Source organism: Monomorium pharaonis, chromosome 9 (genome assembly GCF_013373865.1).
Source record: "Monomorium pharaonis isolate MP-MQ-018 chromosome 9, ASM1337386v2, whole genome shotgun sequence".
NCBI lineage: Eukaryota > Metazoa > Arthropoda > Insecta > Hymenoptera > Formicidae > Monomorium > Monomorium pharaonis.
Window position 1 is genome coordinate 19656502 of NC_050475.1, and position 18890 is coordinate 19675391.

The window sequence follows — 18890 nt, forward strand, 5'->3', positions numbered from 1 at the left end:
TGTATATTTCTACAGTAAAATTTTCATTATAAAATGTAAATTTAAAAAATAAGATGTATAATATTAGCACATTAAATTAATGAAATTGATTTAAATTAAAAAATCTAAAAAAAATCTCATATACTTTGTGTTGCATTTTAATCTTTATTTAAATATAAGATGATTCTTTTTTTAATTTTAATTTTAATTTTCACAATTACACCGACATGTATATAATTTAAGTGACTTGAAGAGTGAGAGACCTAAAGAAAATATATTGTGAGACCGGCTTTCAGTAAGTGACCCTAGCCCACCCTAGTTCTAATGTTGACTTGCGTATGTATGTAGTAAGCAGGTTAAGCAGGTTATTGCAACTATTGCAAGGAGGTTGAGATGTTGCATCTTGAGAGGAATAGGTATAAGTATTCGTGAAAAAAAAAAGAAAACGGTAAAGAAGAAACGATCGTCATGCAAGAACGAGGACGACGTTGAGAGACTGCGACGCGGTCTGATCGGCGTGCACCGTCACCTGATCTAACCTAACCCGCGCGAGAGCACTGGAGAGCACCAAGGGCGAAAGGAGTTTCTCCGATCGGCGTGAAAAATGTGAATGTTTCTCGCGCCTCGCAACGCACCGCGAGTCTCGCGTTTATGCGAGAGGACCAGAAAAGACGAGAAATGGAGAACTATTCCGTGCGTATTAATTATCCGCAAACTGCTCGTGGAGATGTTGACGAGTCGCCGGCATCCCATGACGGCTCCCAGCCGAAGCAGCAGGATCACGTCAGAAAGAGGGAAGACGTGATCGTCCTGACCAGCGACACGAAAGGCGGTCTATTCAATCCCCGAGCCCTCCTCTTTCTCACCCTGTGGTACGTCTTTAGCGGATGCACTCTATTTCTAAACAAATACATACTGTCCTACATGGAGGGTGATCCCACTATCCTGGGTAAGTGAATGAGTTTCTTTTAAAAACCTTTAGGACAATATCGTTGATCACAACTATATCTGTATGTAATAAAGATACAAAATTTGTAATTGTTATCATTAAAATTGTTGGAGTATCTTCATACTGATATTAAAACATTAATCTTGAATATCTGAGAACCAGTCGTCAATGCTTGATTCATAACTTTCTTTTCGCATATTACGTACATAATATTTTTTTAAATAAATACTTGTTTTGATTTACAGGTGCTTGCCAAATGTTGATGACTGCGATATGTGGATTGATACAAATGTACTTTCCCTGCGGTATGTACAAAGCTAGTCCAAGGTTAATGAGACCACCAGGATTTTACAAGCATATGACATTGGTAGGCTGCACAAGGTTTGCCACCGTAGTCTTAGGTCTAGTATCGTTAAATTATGTAGCTGTAAGTTTCACAGAGACCATAAAGAGTAGCGCACCTCTTTTTACCGTCCTCATCAGCAGGTATTTATTAGGTGAGTATTTACAATGTTTTGTACTTAGTACAATTTATATATAGATGACACATTAAGCTTTTGGTAACCAGTTAAATGATTGGAATCAAACTGATTGTAACTTTTTTTTCAGGGGAACATACAGGACTATATGTAAATTTATCTTTAATACCTGTAATGGGTGGTTTGGCATTGTGTTCCATCAATGAAATTAGTTTCGATCTTAGGGGATTTATCGCCGCTATGGCCACAAACGTAACCGAGTGCTTACAGAATGTTTATTCAAAGATGTTAATTAGTGGTGACAATTTCAAATATACGTAAGTAACATTGAGTATGAGTTATATGTGTAAGATAGCAAACTAAAAGAAAGAGAAAAGATTATTCTGTTATTCTACAGACCAGCGGAATTGCAATTTTATACCAGTCTAGCATCAATTGTAGTACAAGTACCGGTATCAATATTGTTAGTTGATCTACCTACTCTGGAGCATTCCCTGAGTTTCAAATTATTCGCAGCATTCCTTCTCAATGGAGTGTTCTTCCACTTTCAAAGCATTACCGCTTATGTACTTATGGACTATATCAGTCCCGTAACACATAGGTACGTATGTTGTTTTTCATGCACGCAAGATCGAATTGCACTTCCCGTTTCTAAAAGACATTATGTACTGATGTTGTAGTGTTGCTAATACTGCAAAGAGAGCCTTCCTAATATGGCTTTCTGTTTTATTATTTAACAATCCTGTGACGGGATTATCAGCGCTTGGCACTTCCTCCGTCATAGTGGGAGTATTGCTATACAATCGAGCACAGGAGTACGATAGGATGAACAGAACGAAATTACGATATTCGTCGAAGATCAATTTGCAATAAGACCACTTCTTAGTCTACAAAGATTCTGTACATAGATGTGTACAGAAGGGGAAGAAACGTATGTCACACTGCACCAAATATATTGCGTATTGGTAGTACAAATGGTATCCAGTTTTTATACAACAATATTCTGTTCAGTGAAATCCAAGACAGTAACATTTATAGGCTTAAGACGAAGTGTGCAATCAACGGAAATTATTTGTTTGTTGAATTTAGTGATTGCCCTAGGAAATTTTTGTGACCTGTTAAGAATGATTAGTCTTTTCACAGTTTGTAATATAAAACATTATAACTGTAAAGTGTAATTTATATTGTTTCTGAAGTTGAGAATACAAGTTGAGAATTTGCACAATGAGAAATGCCTGACAGGTATGATAAAAAATGGGATGAGTGATCACATGTGTCAAAAAGTATCTGATTATTGTATTATACAAGTGTTCCTAATGTAAATGTGAGAACTGTGGAATGTATAAAAGAGTTTTATAAAAATAAAATTTATATACCTACTAATATGTTGCAAGCAGTGTCTTATAGAACGTGGCAGTGTGGTAGTCTGATATTATTTATATTGTAATATGTAATTAGTACAAATAGTAGAGTACCTGCGTAAATACCCGAGTGTTATTTTCATGACTGTCAAGTTACATCTTAATTCATTGACAAGCTTCCAGCGCATTTTTAATATCGGCTATGAGATCCTGTTCTGTTTCAAGACCAACAGATAGTCGTATCAATTGATCTGTTATCCCTAATTTTAAACGCATATCTTCCGGTACGGATGCATGCGTCATTATGGATCTAAATAAAAAAGATACATAAAAAAAATTTTTTTTTTATGTATATATTTTATTATATATTTTTAAATATATATTTTAATACTTACGGCACTTCGGCTAGTGATTCATAACCGCCCAAGGATTCAGCTAAAGTGAAGACTTTCAATGCTTTCAAAAAACGCGTAGAATCGCCTTTCAGATAAAAAGAGAGAATTCCACTGTGCCCTGACGATTGCTTAAGCGCTAACTTATATTGCTTGTGGGACGGGAGATCTACAACGTAACGTGTATTTTATCTTGTGTTTTCTTGTCGTGTTGACTGCCAAGTCAGATAGATAGCTATATGTGTTTTTAAGAACAAGTGTCACCAGATAAGGAGAATAAAAAGTTATACGTACACGGATGAATCACTTGCTCGACGTAAGGGTGAGATTCAAGAAACTTAGCTATGGCTAAACCGTTCTTCATGTGTTGTTGCATCCTAAGTTCGAGCGTTTTCAATCCACGGTTGACCATGGCACAGTCAAACGGTGATGGGACAATACCCATGGCATTTTGTAAAAATCGTAATCTCTGCGCGAGATCGTCCCGTCGTGTAATCGCGGCACCCATGATGACATCCGAATGGCCATTCATATACTTCGTTAAAGAATAAGTTACTATGTCGGCATTAAGGTCCAAAGGCTTCTATTTTAAAAGTACAAAACAATGGTGTATAGTTTCTTCTGCAATGAATATGTACAGTTGCATGCAGTGTAATTTCAAAATTGTGCCAAACTTACTTGAAAGTAGCACGTTAAGAATGTATTATCGACGACTAGTACAATGTCTGGACGTGATTTTAAGTTATCAGCGACAGCTTTGATGTCTATGAGTTTCATTAATGGATTTGTCGGTGTTTCCAACCACACCATCTATAACGAAACAATTTACAATGTAGAAAATAAAGTAATATTAAAAGATATATAATGAGTTTAAAATATCACTAAATTCTAGAATAATTCTAAGTACAATATATAATAATTTTATTTTAAATTTACACACCTTTGTGTTCGGCTGTATAGCATCTATAACGTTTTGCACATCAGTCATGTCAACAAAGGTATATTTGATGCCTTGCTTGCTCAAACACTTCTGGATGTAACGATTGGTCCCACCGTACAGATCATCTCCAGCGACAATATGATCTCCCGCTTCCATCAAAGATGTGATGGCAGTTAGAGCACCTAACCCAGAAGAATAGCAGATTCCATGTTTGCCGTTTTCGAGAGCAGCCAGACATGTTTCCAATACGTTGCGCGTAGGATTTCCGCTTCTGCCATACACGTAGCCCTAAATGAAACAATTAAAATTAAAATATCATCATTATCCAAAGTCTTTCTTCTAGTAGTAACATTTACACAAACTTACTTGAATATAATTTAAAAGTACTTTTAAATATTTATGAAGTATCCAAAAGAATAAAGTTTTTACAATTCTTTAAAAAGTTCTATTTAGGCCTATTTCTACCAACATAGATTAACTTTAATCTTGAATTAAGTTACTCTTTATCTCTTTCTAATTTTTGGAACTAGAATAAGATAACAAGTAAATTAAACCAAGATTAAAATTAATCTACGTTGGTAGAAATAGGCCTTAAATGAAGATTTGATAAGCAAATGCGAGGTGAAAGAGATAGATTGAATAGAGAGATGAGTGTGTTAAAAATTGTAAACGAAGTTCTTTTCTTATCTGTAATGCAGAAGAAAATAAAGAAAAGATAAGAAAATGATCGAGTCACAAATTGTCATTTGACTTTTGAATTGTTTATTTATAGCGTGTTTCTTAAGTTAATGATAAAGATATAAAGAAAAACATTTTGTCAAATTATATTAAATATCAAGCTTGAGCAAATTAATATTTATTTTTATCTAAATTAAGTTAAAGTTATCGGTTTATAATAGAAATGTATATGATGATCGTAGCATAAAAGTTGCACGTTTGTTCTTTGTGTCATAGATCCGTGTTTAAAATACATCACAACATATTTAATTTTCAGTAATAATTTATAATAAACTACAAGATACGTAAAATTATTAGCTTTAATTATAAATTTATATATGGTTTATAATATTTTTAAACAAATTTTTAAATATAAATTTAATAATATAAACTTATTTATAATGCGCCTATAATTTATGCGTGTTTAATATTTTTTTCCGTGTTATCTTGGTCACTTTGTTTATTCGATATGCCAGGTCAGTTTAAAATTAATTTAGTTACATTAAAAATTGCGTTAAAATTAACTCAAGTTAAATTAAAAGTCTAATTTAAAAAGTAATATTTATAATTAATTAGAATGTCACAATTTAAAAAAATTAAATTCTTTTAAATAACAAAACAATTAGGAAATATAAATAATAAAATAAATCATTAAATATTTTATTTGTAAATTTAATATTTATTTTGACACCTTGTATGTCACTTTAGCTCTATCAGTAGCAAAAATTTAATGCAATTTCTGCTAGCTCTAATTGATATAAATTGATTGAGTAAGAGGAGGAAATTGGCGCAGACTACATATATGGATTTTGATGAGTCATTTAATATTTACTGTCTCCTGGTCTGGTGAGTCTCGTTGGAAAGTGGTAGACATGACTAAAGGGGGTACAATCGAGCCATGACTCCATTGTTCAGGATCTTGTCCGGCATGGATAGCCGTCGTCGCAAAACCTTTTTCGGTCGAAGTCATTGTCTGCCCAGTAAAAATTTCTGCAATATCAATATTGAATATTGAAAATATAATTAAAAAATTAATTTATTTTTAATTTATTGTAATAAATAGTAATGTTTGCTTTTAATTTTTAATAGTAATATCATTTGCTAATAAAGTTATTTTAAAAAATTACACCAAAGTAACAATATATTAATATTTAATTAATAATAATATATAATTCTGAGAATCTATTTCTTCTATTTCTAATAATCCGTTTCTTTGTTTCTCTATCAAAAAGATAAGAATTAAACAGCACCCAGATAACCAAGCGTGATGTAGCATTTTGAGCAACTAATGCATTGCATGTGTTGTTGTAGATTTTCCTGCATAAAATGTCTTATTCAAAAATAGTGTTTCGCATTCACGAGATTTTATCGTGAATTCTGCTTTGCAAAAATCTCGGATTGGATCGTGGCTAATACTTTTCAGTGCGATATCGAGAGTAAAACCATGAAATCTTATATGCCTCTGAATCCAATAACAATTAGCAGAAGAAGTGAATCTTTTTTAATGCGAAGGTTTGCATTTATTTGAATGCTTCTTATTGCGATTGAATGTGAAGAATTTAGAAGATATTCAAAAGATATTCAATTTAATTGCTGACACGTTACTATTCAATGCTGACACGTTACTATCAATTTGCCATTGTTAAAAATAGAATTTATATGAGTTCAACCTAACAGACATAATGCTAGCTGTCTCACTTTGTTTCGAGTTTGTTTAAATTAATTGCTGCACGATTGTTGGCAACATAACTGCAACATCAAGACATTTGGCTATCTATATGATACACATATGACAACTTATGATGCGTTATATACGCGACTTAAAAAGTTACGATAAATTTCTGATAATGATAAAATTATAGTGTGAGCACTTCAAACTCAAATTACAAGATATCGTATCTTAATTGTTTTCTAGTCATGTGAGGTTTGTTAAAAAAGAGGTTTGTTAAAGAAGAGTTATTTTTCCTTTCTTGCGAGATTAGAACATTTGGAGTCACCCGGTGGACTTGCCGACCGTCTCGTGGAATTTAAATTTAGATTCGAGCACACACTTTATCGGGTTCAAGATCACGTTCAAGATCAGCTGCACTTTCTGCACTCGACCCGCTCGAACTTGCGCGGCTCGTCGATATAAGAAAGTGCAGATGACCAAAGGGAGCTATTTTCTTGACAGCAAACTTACATCATGTTAAATTATGAAATAGCCTTATCTGATGACCAACGAGACTCACCTTGGGATCGTTGGAAATTCAATCACGTTAACGTGGATACCGATAGACGATGCAGACTGGAATGACCTGACCACAACGGCGACGAGCAACTTATAAGCTCCGCAACGTGGTTGTCAGCCGCGTGGTTGAAAGGAAAGAGCAAGCATTCTCATGGGGATCACTGCCCAACACTCGGGTGACACATTACGCAACGACGTTCGATATATCGCAATGTCGACGTGAGAGCGTATCGATTTCAAAATTAGCAATGTATAATTTATGACCATTTGTAAAGATATATCTTAATTAATGTCCATCTTTTTTTATCAATGTTAGTTTATTATCTGTTCAACTTGCTTTTTATCTTTTTCTAATTCTTTAGATAAAAAATAAGTTAAACTTTAAAGTTAATCTACATTTTAGTAAAAACAGACATTAAAGAATTTTTATACAGTTGAGTTTGAATTAAGGGCTAATTGTTCCAATTTATTGGAAAGTTTTATCCAATAGATATCTATATATAATTATTATTTATATTATTTAATTAAAAAAAAAAGATAAACATATGTTTGATAAACTTACAATTAATTTATATTCAAAAAACTTATCGGAAAAATGTACAAATTATTTTAAAAAATGAAGAAAAATACAAATTTGCATATTATCATCTCTCACTTTTCCCGTTATCATCCGTCTTTGATTAGTTATTTCCTATTTTTCTCGATATTGGTAGCGAGAGCGCTAGCGTATGGTGCTACGATTGTACGAAATTCGCTTGATGAATCTCTGGCATGAAACTCGTCGAAGACACAACTCATCGATCACGCGGTCAATTTTACAAAATTACATGCATAATGTACCTGGCGATAGTCGAGCGTCCGTCGCGTTCTCGATCCATTCGGGCGAGAAAACGAAGAAATGCAGTGATAACCTGGACTCCCAGCTGACGAGAAACTGCTGCAGGATTCCCTGAAATCCCGTTGCTGGCGCGTAGACTGACGATGGTATTCACTAGTTTTATACGTCACGACAATCACGCGACATTTCACAAGACACGCGCGATCACTAATTGCATTTGCGAGGTCCTTTTCGGGCAATAAGCGACCACGCGAGACATACGCACGCGACGCACCTCCACACTTGTCCCGTCATGTCCTCTAACTGAAAATGGCACGTTTCGAGAATCGCAATCTCGAAATTTAAAATTTCGAGAATCGAAAATATCGTGCCGATCGAGGTAACACATCCGCCAATCAGCGTCCAGCTGCGCTTCTTGGCTCTGTCGTCACCGCCCGTCACTCGCGTCGCGCACTCCATCGCTCGTCGCGATCGCGCGTTTCTTGCGCGTCGAAATTTGTAGTGTTCTCAAGATTTTTAGCGTGAGGAAAACTCGTAACTCGGATAGAATTTTCTCCGATTGTGAGAGAAGACTTTCAGCTGGAAAAACTCATATTGTCCCCCGATGTGATAAATGACGAAAACACGAAATCCGAGTTACATGACGTGAAGATAAATAAATCGTGATGCTGCGCTCCTGAGAGGGTGGAAATCCAAACAAATAAAAATTCATCTGCTGCTTGCTCGGCGGCGGTGGATCTTCCACGACCTCGATGTGATCGTCAACGGGAGCGTCGTGGCATCGGAATGATGTTAAGGTAAACACGAACGAAGCTTCACAATTTCGAGTCGAAATACTTTAGACCCTTGCAAAAGAAGAGGAGAGGCAGAGAAAATCTTGAAACTCAAGGCAGAGATGACAGGGAACATGAAAATCGCTGCGTTCCTGGTGCTGTTTATCGCGGAACTGACTCTCGGGGACACGCTTGACAGTATGTTGAGTCGCCGGGATCTCTGCACCAGTCTGTGTGAGAAAACTCCTATTGGTTTCCCAGATGTACGTGTCAGCCTTGCATAATGTTGAATATATATTCACTTTTCTCGATATTATTCACTTTCGTATCCTACCCACTTGTATGATTATTTGTTCCTGTTTTCAGAACGCATACGTAAAGTCTTGCTGTCAACGAGGTTGCCGGTTCTTCAATCTAGTTGATTCGCGCTACGGATGGGAGCAAGACAGTTTGAATGGCACTAGGAGTGCCTGCGAAGCTTGTACGTGATATCCATAATTATGTTTTACCTATTTATTTCAATTTTCAAAGATGCTTCCTACTAAAATATCATTTTATTACATATTCTTATACTTTTTCTTTGTGAAACTGCTTCTGCATTATTTCTCGTGGAATATATAATTCAAACCTATCTTAAAATTGTCCTTGCATTGTTTACAACAGCATGTACCGAGGCCTATACAAATTCGAACGATCGTTACATCTGTAACACAGGCTGTAATTTCATGGCCAAGCAACGAGTCTCAGACCTGTTGTCCCTGTTTACTGTCGCTGTATGCATGGAGGAGAGCGTGGACATTTTATCTATGTCGCCCGACATGCCAGAGAACGATATATTAACCGATCCTGGATTGCGCAAGGAACTGTTCCCCAGATGGTGGGATTCCGATGGATTTAAATTGCCACAGACACACGTTAAAACCATACCAATGGATGCCAGGGTAAGCACAATTTAATACTAATGATAAGTGAGAAGACTATACATTTCTTATATAAATGTAACATGCGTAATTGATGAAATTGTAGACCATAGATTACACTCTATTCTCTGACTATTCCGGGGAAGCTAGACAATTGGGATCCACATCTAAATCCGAATCGTTTCGAGAAATGGATCAGACGAAGGATATCTCCATTCTGTCTTTCGTGTTTGGACGACTTTACGTGATCTTCATCCCCATGATAATGTCCGCAACGACGTTGTACCTCATATCGAAGAAGGATATCTCGGATAGAAAGATGCCTTATAAAAATATCAATTCTTCGTCCGATGTAGCGTTATTCATACCAGACGAAGCGGTGATGTACAAAGTGCCACCGCCAAAATACAATGAATCGTCCAGTTGTGCTGTTTAAACTCACGAAATTTCGATGAAGATTTATTGCGCGATACAATTGTATCGCATTTTAAAAGCCTTAGCATAATATAATAGTGCAATGAATAAAATATATCTCTTGATTTTTACTTGCGCTCTGAAAATTTAGATTGCATTTACAAACATAAAGAGAAACCAAATTGTTCTTTTTTTTTTGTAACTTTATAGAGTATTTATATATATGTATTTAAGTTTATATAACTTGAAGTAATAACCATGAAATGGTTAACAAGACAAGGACAAATTTATTTGGCGATATAAAATTTCTAAATCAAATTACGCTCTATAAAAATTATCGAATTTTTCTAAGAATTTTATGTTGATAATTACAGACTGATTTATTAGTTTTTGAAGTGTGCATATATATATATACCAAAGAGGAAACTTTTAATATCAAAATTGCGAAATCTTTATGTCTTTCGCGAATGCAATTACATAATTTATACAAGTATATATATTATATATAAGCCGATATGTGAACTATCATACAACGAACAAGTTCAAATTCACAGAAGAAATAGACGTAAAATTTTTTCACCGACAATATAGATACATATTGTTTGATTTGATTGCTCTTATTGTTTCGTGGCAAGCCATTATCTGAAAGTCAAAACGATAAATAGTACAATATATAAAATTATGGAGAAGGCTTTGCGCACATCGTGATATATTTAAATCTTTTTATAAGAGAATATTGTAAGGTACATATATATTTTGTATCATATAAAGGTTTATGTCACAACCTCTTTTTTCATAAAAAAAGGACTCAAATTTGTCCAAAGATTTCTTTGTGCAATTTTGCATCTTTGCTAGGTAAGCTGGAATTGCATTTGTAGTTTATTTAACACGACATACTGTTTTTTCCGCATGACATTCGTTATGGTGTGATTAAAATATTGTATTCTTATAAACAAAAATTACGACTACCTTTGCGGTTTATACAAATATAATCACACACAACACAAACTTTGGCATACACGCATTTCACACGAATCTTTTCAGGATTTTTATACAGTATATTGTCTATATCATGTCAGAATTTGTTTATAGCATACACATATTACAAAGTGATATATTGTTACATATATATATAACACATTTTTCAATTTTAATAGCGATTAGCAATCTTTTTTTTTATACACGATGTGATAGTATTACGGTATTGACACGCGTTATATTTATGTATTACTTGCAATATTTGTTAGAAAACTTTTAATTCCTGTTTGATCTTGTAGAGCAAGAATTACACTTTTTAAATCTCACGTGTAAATAATTATATATATATATGACTAACTTTCTTTCTTTTTATAGGATATCAATAAGTTTTATGTAGGAATATGATAAAATCTTCATGATGCAGCGATCAATTTTAGTAGCGTCGCAATTTTGGACGCAACCTTGAAAGTTTCAAACTAAATTTACATATAATCTATGAGGATATATGTATAAAAGTAAATGTTCAAGTTCCTGTTTATAAGACTTATATTCTTTGAATTAAATCTCATTGTTGTCGATACATAGCATAGAAAGATTTCGCGTTTCCTTTTGATGTAATTTGTTGAAAGTAATTAGAGCATTCCTGTGCGTGCGTATCTCCAGAAGTTTGCAATTAAATATTAGTCTTTAGAGAATGTTCTTACAACGTATTTATAAATATCAAAATATTTATTGCATAATATAGAAAAGTACATGTAAAACCAAAGTATCGTGTTCCTTAACTAGTATCTTATATAACTACGTTCTACAAATGAATGTTACTTCTACAGATTGTAACTTGTGGAAATAAACAATTTACGTCACACAAAAAGTTAATTTTTTTTTCGTTTTACATGTCCAATTGTTTTTCTATTTGTCAGAACAGCATGTAGAACTTTCGATACAGGTTTAAATTTAACGTTAACAAGTAACAGTTTGGAGATAGAAATCCTCTGCTCCTTTTTTTCTATAAAATACCGCGCATGAAAAAGGCGGAATGGGTATGTACATTGAATTACGCAATCGTACATGTACATACATCTACATGTACATCATCGGTTTGGCTTGCGACAAATCGCGGGAGGTCTTAGTAATACATTTCGTGTATATTTCATAATCTGTACAATGCTGAGGAGCGTGTCTTGAAGTCGAATCGTTCTTATTCTACAAAAAGGCTTAATTTGTATAAATCACATGTACACTGTCGCCAAGATAAAACTTATGCAATATATCATCTATATTATTGCCAATAGTTTGGGATCGTCGCTTTTTCAGAGATATATGCTAATACCTCTAATGCGGGATTCAACGGTAAACCAAAAGTCCGCTTCAAATATTCAGCAGCCTCGTTATTAACGAGCACGTTACATGTAGGACATCCTTATTACTCGTCAGAGATCTTTAGCGATACACTTTGTATGTACAACGCGGAGATTGTCTACAAACTAGAACTTTGTCGCGATCTATAAGATTTAATTTATAAAGTATAAATTTCGTAAATTAAATTTTCGATTCCGCGCACAATATAATGGAGATCGATTTTATGAAAAATTCGTCTATATTATTGCCAATACAACTCAGGATCATCTCTACGAAACTGAAGTTTCAAAACATGTCGGTATATCTTCAAGGCAGGACCTAGAAGCAAGTTAAGTCCGCACACGACATCTTTTCGACTCATCATTAGAAGCGCGTGACCGTCTATCTCCTGAAAAAACACAAATGCAAACGAACGTAATATAACAAAACAATTATGCGAGGAAAATTGTGTGTTCACTGAGATCAATTAAACTCTCACCTGCTGTCGAAAAACTTCGGCTTCTTTGGGGAATAATCTAGCAAAATATTGATACACCTGCTCGGAAGTCCAATTCCTTGCATCAGGAATATTGAGATCAATGGGCCCTTTGGGACCATCGTCATCCATCTGCTCGGAAGAACCCCTCGAAGGAGAGACCTGTGGACTTAAAACCGGCGGTAAAATAGTTGTACTGGACGGGCTGTCCGGCCTGCTTGTTCCATTGACCACATGAGTGTTCTGATTGTCATTCGTTTTGCATCGTTCATCTTGTGTTCGGTTTGTTTGTTCCGATTGAATGAGTGTTCTGACATCTGAGTTTTTGACTGTCAATCGTTTTACATCATTCGTCTGTTGCTTCTGCGCGCACTCGTTGCAATACCACCTGGAGTTCGATTTTATCGTGATGCGAGTCGAATGACAGAAATAGTGATAAGCATCATCGCAGTTATGACAAGTTACTAGTGGACCCTAGATCGAAAGAAAAAAAAGCAAAATGAAAAGTAAAAAAATAATAAAGCTGTGTAATCATACAAGTAATGGAATGTGATAAACTTACAACATCGGAAGTCTCGCAGCATACCGTGCAAGTTTTACAACGCTCGCATTGCCAATTGCTATTGGCTTTTTGTAGCAGTTCTTCCGGACTGTAAATGCAACTTGGATGTGCTGCAAGTAATACATGAATATAAACGTTGATAAGAAATTCAAAAAAAGAAAACCAATCGAAAAATTTATTTTAATTATATATTCAAGAATTACCTCGGACGGTACAGTCCCTACAAGCTACGAGAGACTCTTGTTTGTCTTTGGCACAAAGGCTGCATTGTCTGAACGGTCCATCCTTGACAGTTGATTTAGACTCCTGAGAGTCTTGTATCAACGAATTTTTATTAACTGGTCTTCCTCGTTTACGCTTCACTAAATTATTGTCTGAAGGATCAAACACTTTTCTGGCTCTCTGAAAATAGGAACAAACATCTGAGATGCTTCACATTAATCATTATAACATTACAAATAAAAATTGATGAAGAAAAAATTGAGTATTGAAAGACCCATATCAAATTCTACAATTTTTAATTTTCTTAAAACTTTCATACTATCTTCACTATGTTTTATGCCTCAACATTTTATGCTTCCAATTATAAACTTCTTTTGTATAAAGCTATCTCTCAACACAATTTATATATAAAAGCAACTATCTCTAAAGTCATCCAATAGGCATCGCCACATCAAAAAATATGATTTGCGAAACATTATATTTTAATTTCATGTAAAAAAAAATATATATATTAATGTAAAACTATACTCTGTGTCAAACATCTTTCAAAATATTTATAGTATTCTATAAATACATAGCACTACGCTAATGCTGCATGGAACGACCAAGATACCTTCCTCCTGGCGCTGCGGAATCCACCAGTGTTCACGTTAGGCGGAATCGGAGATGTGTTCGTCGACGAGCTCCTGCCGGCGTCCTCGTCCTCGCGATCCTCGCTGGATCGTTGCCCAGTCTCCTCGCGCTTCTCCCGCTCTTTTACGGTATGCTGATAGTCTTCGAACTTAATCTCAATATCCATACGGTCATCCGTTCTCGCAAATAGACGCTGCTTACGCTCGGCCTTGGTGGTTCTTTTAGGGTTAGTCCCCTTCTGAGCATCATTGCTCTTTGACTCCTTGACGCCGTTCTCCTCGGACGTCGACGTCGGTACCTCTGGAGGCTGGCCACCGTCGACACCGTTGCACGTCACTTCGACGACATTTGACGGGGACGCGCTGCCGCCGCGCTCCACGTCGCTCTTGACCTCGTAGCATTCTTCCTTTTTGATGCAATCCTGCTGCTGCTGCTGATCCAGCTTCGGACTATCGTTGGCCTGACGCGAGGACGATCGCGACGTATTGGACGTAGTGTCGGTAAGGTTATCCGTCTCGTTGAACTCGTAGAGCTCCGCCGTCGGCGTAGACGTGGTTGTCGTTGCAGCGGCGGCCGCCGCCGCCGCCGCCGCTGCTGCTGCTGCCTTAGCCGCTTTGGTCGCCTTCGCCCCCGTTAAACCATTGGTGATGACGGTGCCGTTGGCAGCACCCTCCTTACCGACACGCCGCTGTGTCACGTTGCCGTTCTCCAAGGCGCAGGCGGCGGCTGCTGCCGCCGCGGAGGAGGACGGCTGCTGCGAGTCGCCGCCGCCGCCACCGGCGCGTCGCGAATGTGTCGCCGCGTCCGTTGTCATGTCGGGCGTCGCTACCAGCGAGTAATTGCCGTTGGACAGGCGCGCGAGATTGCCGCTCGCGACCTCGCGGCCAAGAAACTCCTCGACCACGCGGCGCGACGTCGGGCTCGAGACGCCTTCGAGAAGCTGTTGAATCAGCCGGCCGGCGGGGACGCCCTGGTCGAGATAGTCGGGCTCCTCGACGACGAGCTCGGCGACCGCGCTCGACACCATGCCCGAATTGAGCTTCTCCTTGAGGAAGCCCTCCGGCCGGTTCTTGAAGAGCTGCAGCCGCGTCCACTTTTTCGCATTGCGGTAGCTGGTATTGCCCTTATAGTCGACCTGGATCACCTTCTCGACCTCGATCAGCTGATGAAGATCGGCGATCGTGTCGCGCGCGTCCACCGCATAGTTGCGAAGCAGGTAGTTGCATATGCGGTCGGCGTCGGGGCGCGCTTTACGCCGACGGAGTTGATCGATCGCCTCGAGGATGTGCTCCTCGTGCGCGATCTGCGGCGCCGTCGTCGCCGCTGCCGCCGCCGCCGCCTGCGCCGGCTGCTGCTGCTGCTGCATCTTCGTCATTCGCGATGTCGGTGCCGCGCGCGCGGGGCGCGACTCTCGCTCTCTCTGCGCGTTCGTCGTCTTCGTCCGCTCGCCCCCTCGCCGGATTCGCCCGGCCGCCGTTGTCGCTTATTGCGGTCTCACCTCTCGTTGCAGGGGATGATGACGTTGACGACTACGAGTCACCGGGATTAACAATCGCGCGTCCGCACACAGCTCCGCTACACCTTCGCAAAATAAAACGCAAATTTACACAATTTGGAAACTGCGCGCGCGCCCGCGACGACGATCCACAAGCGCGCCGGACGTTTCCGCGCGATCCTCTCGTTTCGGCGTGCTTCTCGCGTGTGCGTGCGCCGGTTTGCCGCCGCCGCCGTCGCCGCTACCACCACCGCCGTCACGCGCCGTCCGTCCGTCCGTACACGAATGTAAATTCCGTGTACGTGGTCCCGACGTTTTCGCCAATGTCCCGACAAACGATTCTTTCACGCGGAAACGTCGACAAAGCCCCTCGCGCTTCCCTTCGCGGGAAGGAACTGCGCGGCGGTCGGCGGATCCACACGCGCCCTTGCTCTTTCTCTCTCTCTCTCCGTCTCTCTCGCGCACCCTCGTTCTCTCCGTCGCGCGCGCTCTATCGAGCTCTCGCTGTCCGGCGCGCACGCTGCTATCGCCGTCACCGCCGCCGCGCGATAAATCCGATCCTCGTGCCACCGCGCACGGCCGCGCTCACGTCCGTCGATGCTCACCGACGTGAACACACCAGCGAGATACGGGCGGAGGAATTCGGGGAAAAACGCGCGCCACGGAACGCGGTCGTGGATGATCGAGGGAAGACTGCAGTCGATAGCGCGAATTATGGCGTCGCACCGCACGTACCCGAAACGCGCCAAACGCCTCTCACACCGGAGCGACCCCTTCGATTGGATCGCGCGGTACTCCGCGATCGTCATCCGTGCTGCTCTGCCACTACGGACGGACGGACGGACGGACGGGGACGTATATCGCGCCGCGTTGCGTCGCGCCGCGTCAGCCGCTCGCCCCGACCCCGATATCTCTCCTCTCGAACTATTGTACGAGGAAGTCTCCCGCACAATCGAGCCCACGTTTCCGAGAAAAGTTTTTGAATCGGAGAGCCGCGCGCGGCCCTTATCGCTCCTCCGAATCGCCATGCCTCCACCCCTCTCCTTCCTCTCCCCGGGCGCGCAATTGAGGTGTCCCGCGGACGCGCGCCGTGTCGCCGGGAGGAAAAAGAAAAAAGGGAACAAAGAGCGAGGCGCACCGCGCGAGGACACACGCGCGCGCGTGATAATCTCTCGCCGGCGCGGCGCGACGCGCCGCGCCGCGGATCGAACATCGAACTGCGGAGAGCGCGACGCGCGTTTCACACCCTCCGCTCGCACCAGGAGATGCCGGGAAAAACGCGTCCGAGATCCATCGCCCTCCCCTCTCCCCCCCCGCCCTCACCACTCTTCGCGCTGCCGCGCGCCGCCCCCGTCGGTCTCTCCCCTTCCCCCTTTCCCCCCCCCGGAGCGACTCACGAAAAGCCTTGGTGTCGCGCGAAACTCCCGGTGCGCCGCACCTACCCCGCGCCGATCGCGAACGTCCGGTTCGGTCGGCGACGCTCCGAATCTCTCGGAGTCGATTCTCGCGACCGTAAACAATGGTCCGACGGGTTGGTCGATCGGGTTGGTTGGTTGGTTGGTCTGCCGGCACGTAATAAACGCGCGCGCGTGCCGCCCTGATCCCGGCGATCGGCGACCGATCGACATCGTCGTAACGCGGTCCTCTTTTCACGAGATGATACAGGCTCACGCGCGCGCGCGCTCGCACGCACACGAGGAAGAGAGAAAGAGCGAAGCCCGGGGACACTTTTTTTTCCACGCGCGCCTGTACTTACCTGCGTGCCGAAAAGCGCGTAAGTGCGCACCACCGCGCCTCGGCAGTCCCCGCACACACATACACACACACGCGCCGCGAGGCGTTAAACGCGAACGCGGAGCGCGTAACCAGCGCGTAAGCCACGTGACGACTCGACAACGGACTTACGGACGCGATTAACGTGGCCGACAGTGGTCCACTTGAGAAAGGAAGAGAAGCGAGGAAGGCGCGCGCGGGAGGAACGATCCGGAAGACTGCCACCCTAACCTCCAACGAACGTCGCACGGCCGCGGCGACTGTGCGAATACCAGCGTGCCGACGTCGGTAGCCGCCGCGGCGGCTGCGGCGACGGCGCGTTACCGAACGATGTCGCTGTATGCGTGCGCGCCTCTACGTGTGTACACGCGTACGGGGCGCACGCGCGCGATCGCGTCTCGCGTGTGTGCGTGCTCACACGTAATGCCGGCGCGGTTCTCTCTCTCCCTCTCTCTCTCTTTCTCTCTCTCGGCCGCTGTCTCGCGCGTAATGCCGGCGTTCCGCCTAACGTTTCCGACGGCTCGTCCTCGTCGTCAGCGTCATCGACACGGGACGCATATCGACGACGAGACCGCGGTCGTCGATCGTATTCCGCCGTGCGAACTACATACACGCATACATGACACGCGTCACACATACACACACATACATGCAACGAGATGGTCCTCGAGACGCTCTCTCGTGACTCATATTCCGCTCGCACTGGCCGGGAGCGATCGGGCGAGTCGAAGCGGGAATCTTTTAGCGCTTTCCCGGGTACGGGCTGCTCGTCCGGATCGGAAAGGAAATCGGCGCGCGGAATCGGGCACGTGTCGCGCCAACAAACTTACCGAACTTGCCGGGGAAGGGGGGAAAACGCGTGCGTCTTTCCGTTTCGTCCTCGTCGTCTTTCACGCGCGCTCCACCACCGTCGCCGTCGTCTGCTCTCTCTCGTCGCGCGCGTGTCGTCTGCTTTCTTCGCGTCGTCTCGCGCGCGTCTCGCCTCCTTCCCCGAGTTCCCAAGACGGCCGGCGCGACGTGCCCGAAAGAGTCACGCACGCACCTACTCTCCGCGGCTTTAACTTATCGGAAAAGTAACGCGCGCGAGTAGACCGCCGGACTCTTTGCGCCTCCGAATGAAGTCTCGAATGGTCTGCGGCGCGCCGTTCGGGTCAGCCGACGGGGGACACGCGCGCGCGCGCGCTCCGTCTCTTTCTCTCTTTCTCTCTTCTCCGGCCGGCCGAGAGGAATGGCGCGCGTTAACCCAATCGCGGGCCCTACCCGAAATGATTCCGATACGTACCTGTGGGGAATACGACGTGGGCCACCGTGGACATCCGCGTCTCGCACTTCGATCGCTCCGGGACCGTTCGCGGGGAGTCCGACGGACGCGCGTCGCCAGCACCGTCGATTTCGATGGAA

General features: G+C 41.8%; 4 protein-coding genes across 7 annotated transcripts; 2 read left to right on the forward strand and 2 right to left on the reverse strand.

Moving 5' to 3' along the window:
- The first annotated feature begins 180 nt into the window (after window positions 1-180).
- LOC105831446 (solute carrier family 35 member E2A) lies at window positions 181-2788 on the forward strand. Its single transcript, XM_012671582.3, has 5 exons — window positions 181-928; window positions 1174-1425; window positions 1538-1724; window positions 1805-2008; window positions 2088-2788. Exons 1-5 carry the CDS (start codon window positions 631-633, stop codon window positions 2278-2280), a joined length of 1134 nt encoding a protein of 377 aa, XP_012527036.1. The 5' UTR covers window positions 181-630; the 3' UTR covers window positions 2281-2788.
- LOC105831436 (putative cystathionine gamma-lyase 2) lies at window positions 2344-8075 on the reverse strand. Of its 3 annotated transcripts, XR_001138655.2 has the most exons (8): window positions 7049-7201; window positions 5650-5807; window positions 4101-4388; window positions 3839-3970; window positions 3455-3743; window positions 3164-3329; window positions 2883-3078; window positions 2344-2522 (listed from the first exon to the last, which is right to left on the reverse strand). XR_001138655.2 is itself a non-coding variant. In XM_036292231.1 (7 exons), exons 2-7 carry the CDS (start codon window positions 5785-5787, stop codon window positions 2934-2936), a joined length of 1158 nt encoding a protein of 385 aa, XP_036148124.1. In that variant the 5' UTR covers window positions 5788-5807; window positions 7888-8075; the 3' UTR covers window positions 2344-2933. The 3 variants fall into 3 exon arrangements, 2 of the variants coding, with proteins under 2 accessions (XP_036148124.1, XP_012527021.1); XM_036292231.1 differs by lacking the exon at window positions 7049-7201 and adding an exon at window positions 7888-8075 and having other exon boundaries at window positions 2344-3078; XM_012671567.2 differs by having other exon boundaries at window positions 2344-3078.
- Window positions 8076-8311: 236 nt separating this feature from the next.
- Window positions 8312-11841, forward strand: LOC105831465. Its single transcript, XM_012671606.3, has 4 exons — window positions 8312-8921; window positions 9025-9139; window positions 9322-9599; window positions 9685-11841. The coding sequence occupies exons 1-4, from the start codon at window positions 8781-8783 to the stop codon at window positions 10012-10014; spliced, it is 864 nt and encodes a 287-aa protein (XP_012527060.1). The 5' UTR covers window positions 8312-8780; the 3' UTR covers window positions 10015-11841.
- On the reverse strand, window positions 11681-18724 carry LOC105831423. Of its 2 annotated transcripts, none has more exons than XM_036292230.1 (6): window positions 18320-18724; window positions 14202-15802; window positions 13570-13768; window positions 13367-13476; window positions 12808-13278; window positions 11681-12717 (listed from the first exon to the last, which is right to left on the reverse strand). In XM_036292230.1, exons 2-6 carry the CDS (start codon window positions 15594-15596, stop codon window positions 12571-12573), a joined length of 2322 nt encoding a protein of 773 aa, XP_036148123.1. In that variant the 5' UTR covers window positions 15597-15802; window positions 18320-18724; the 3' UTR covers window positions 11681-12570. The 2 variants fall into 2 exon arrangements, with proteins under 2 accessions (XP_036148123.1, XP_036148122.1); XM_036292229.1 differs by lacking the exon at window positions 18320-18724 and adding an exon at window positions 17473-17766.
- Window positions 18725-18890: the final 166 nt, after the last annotated feature.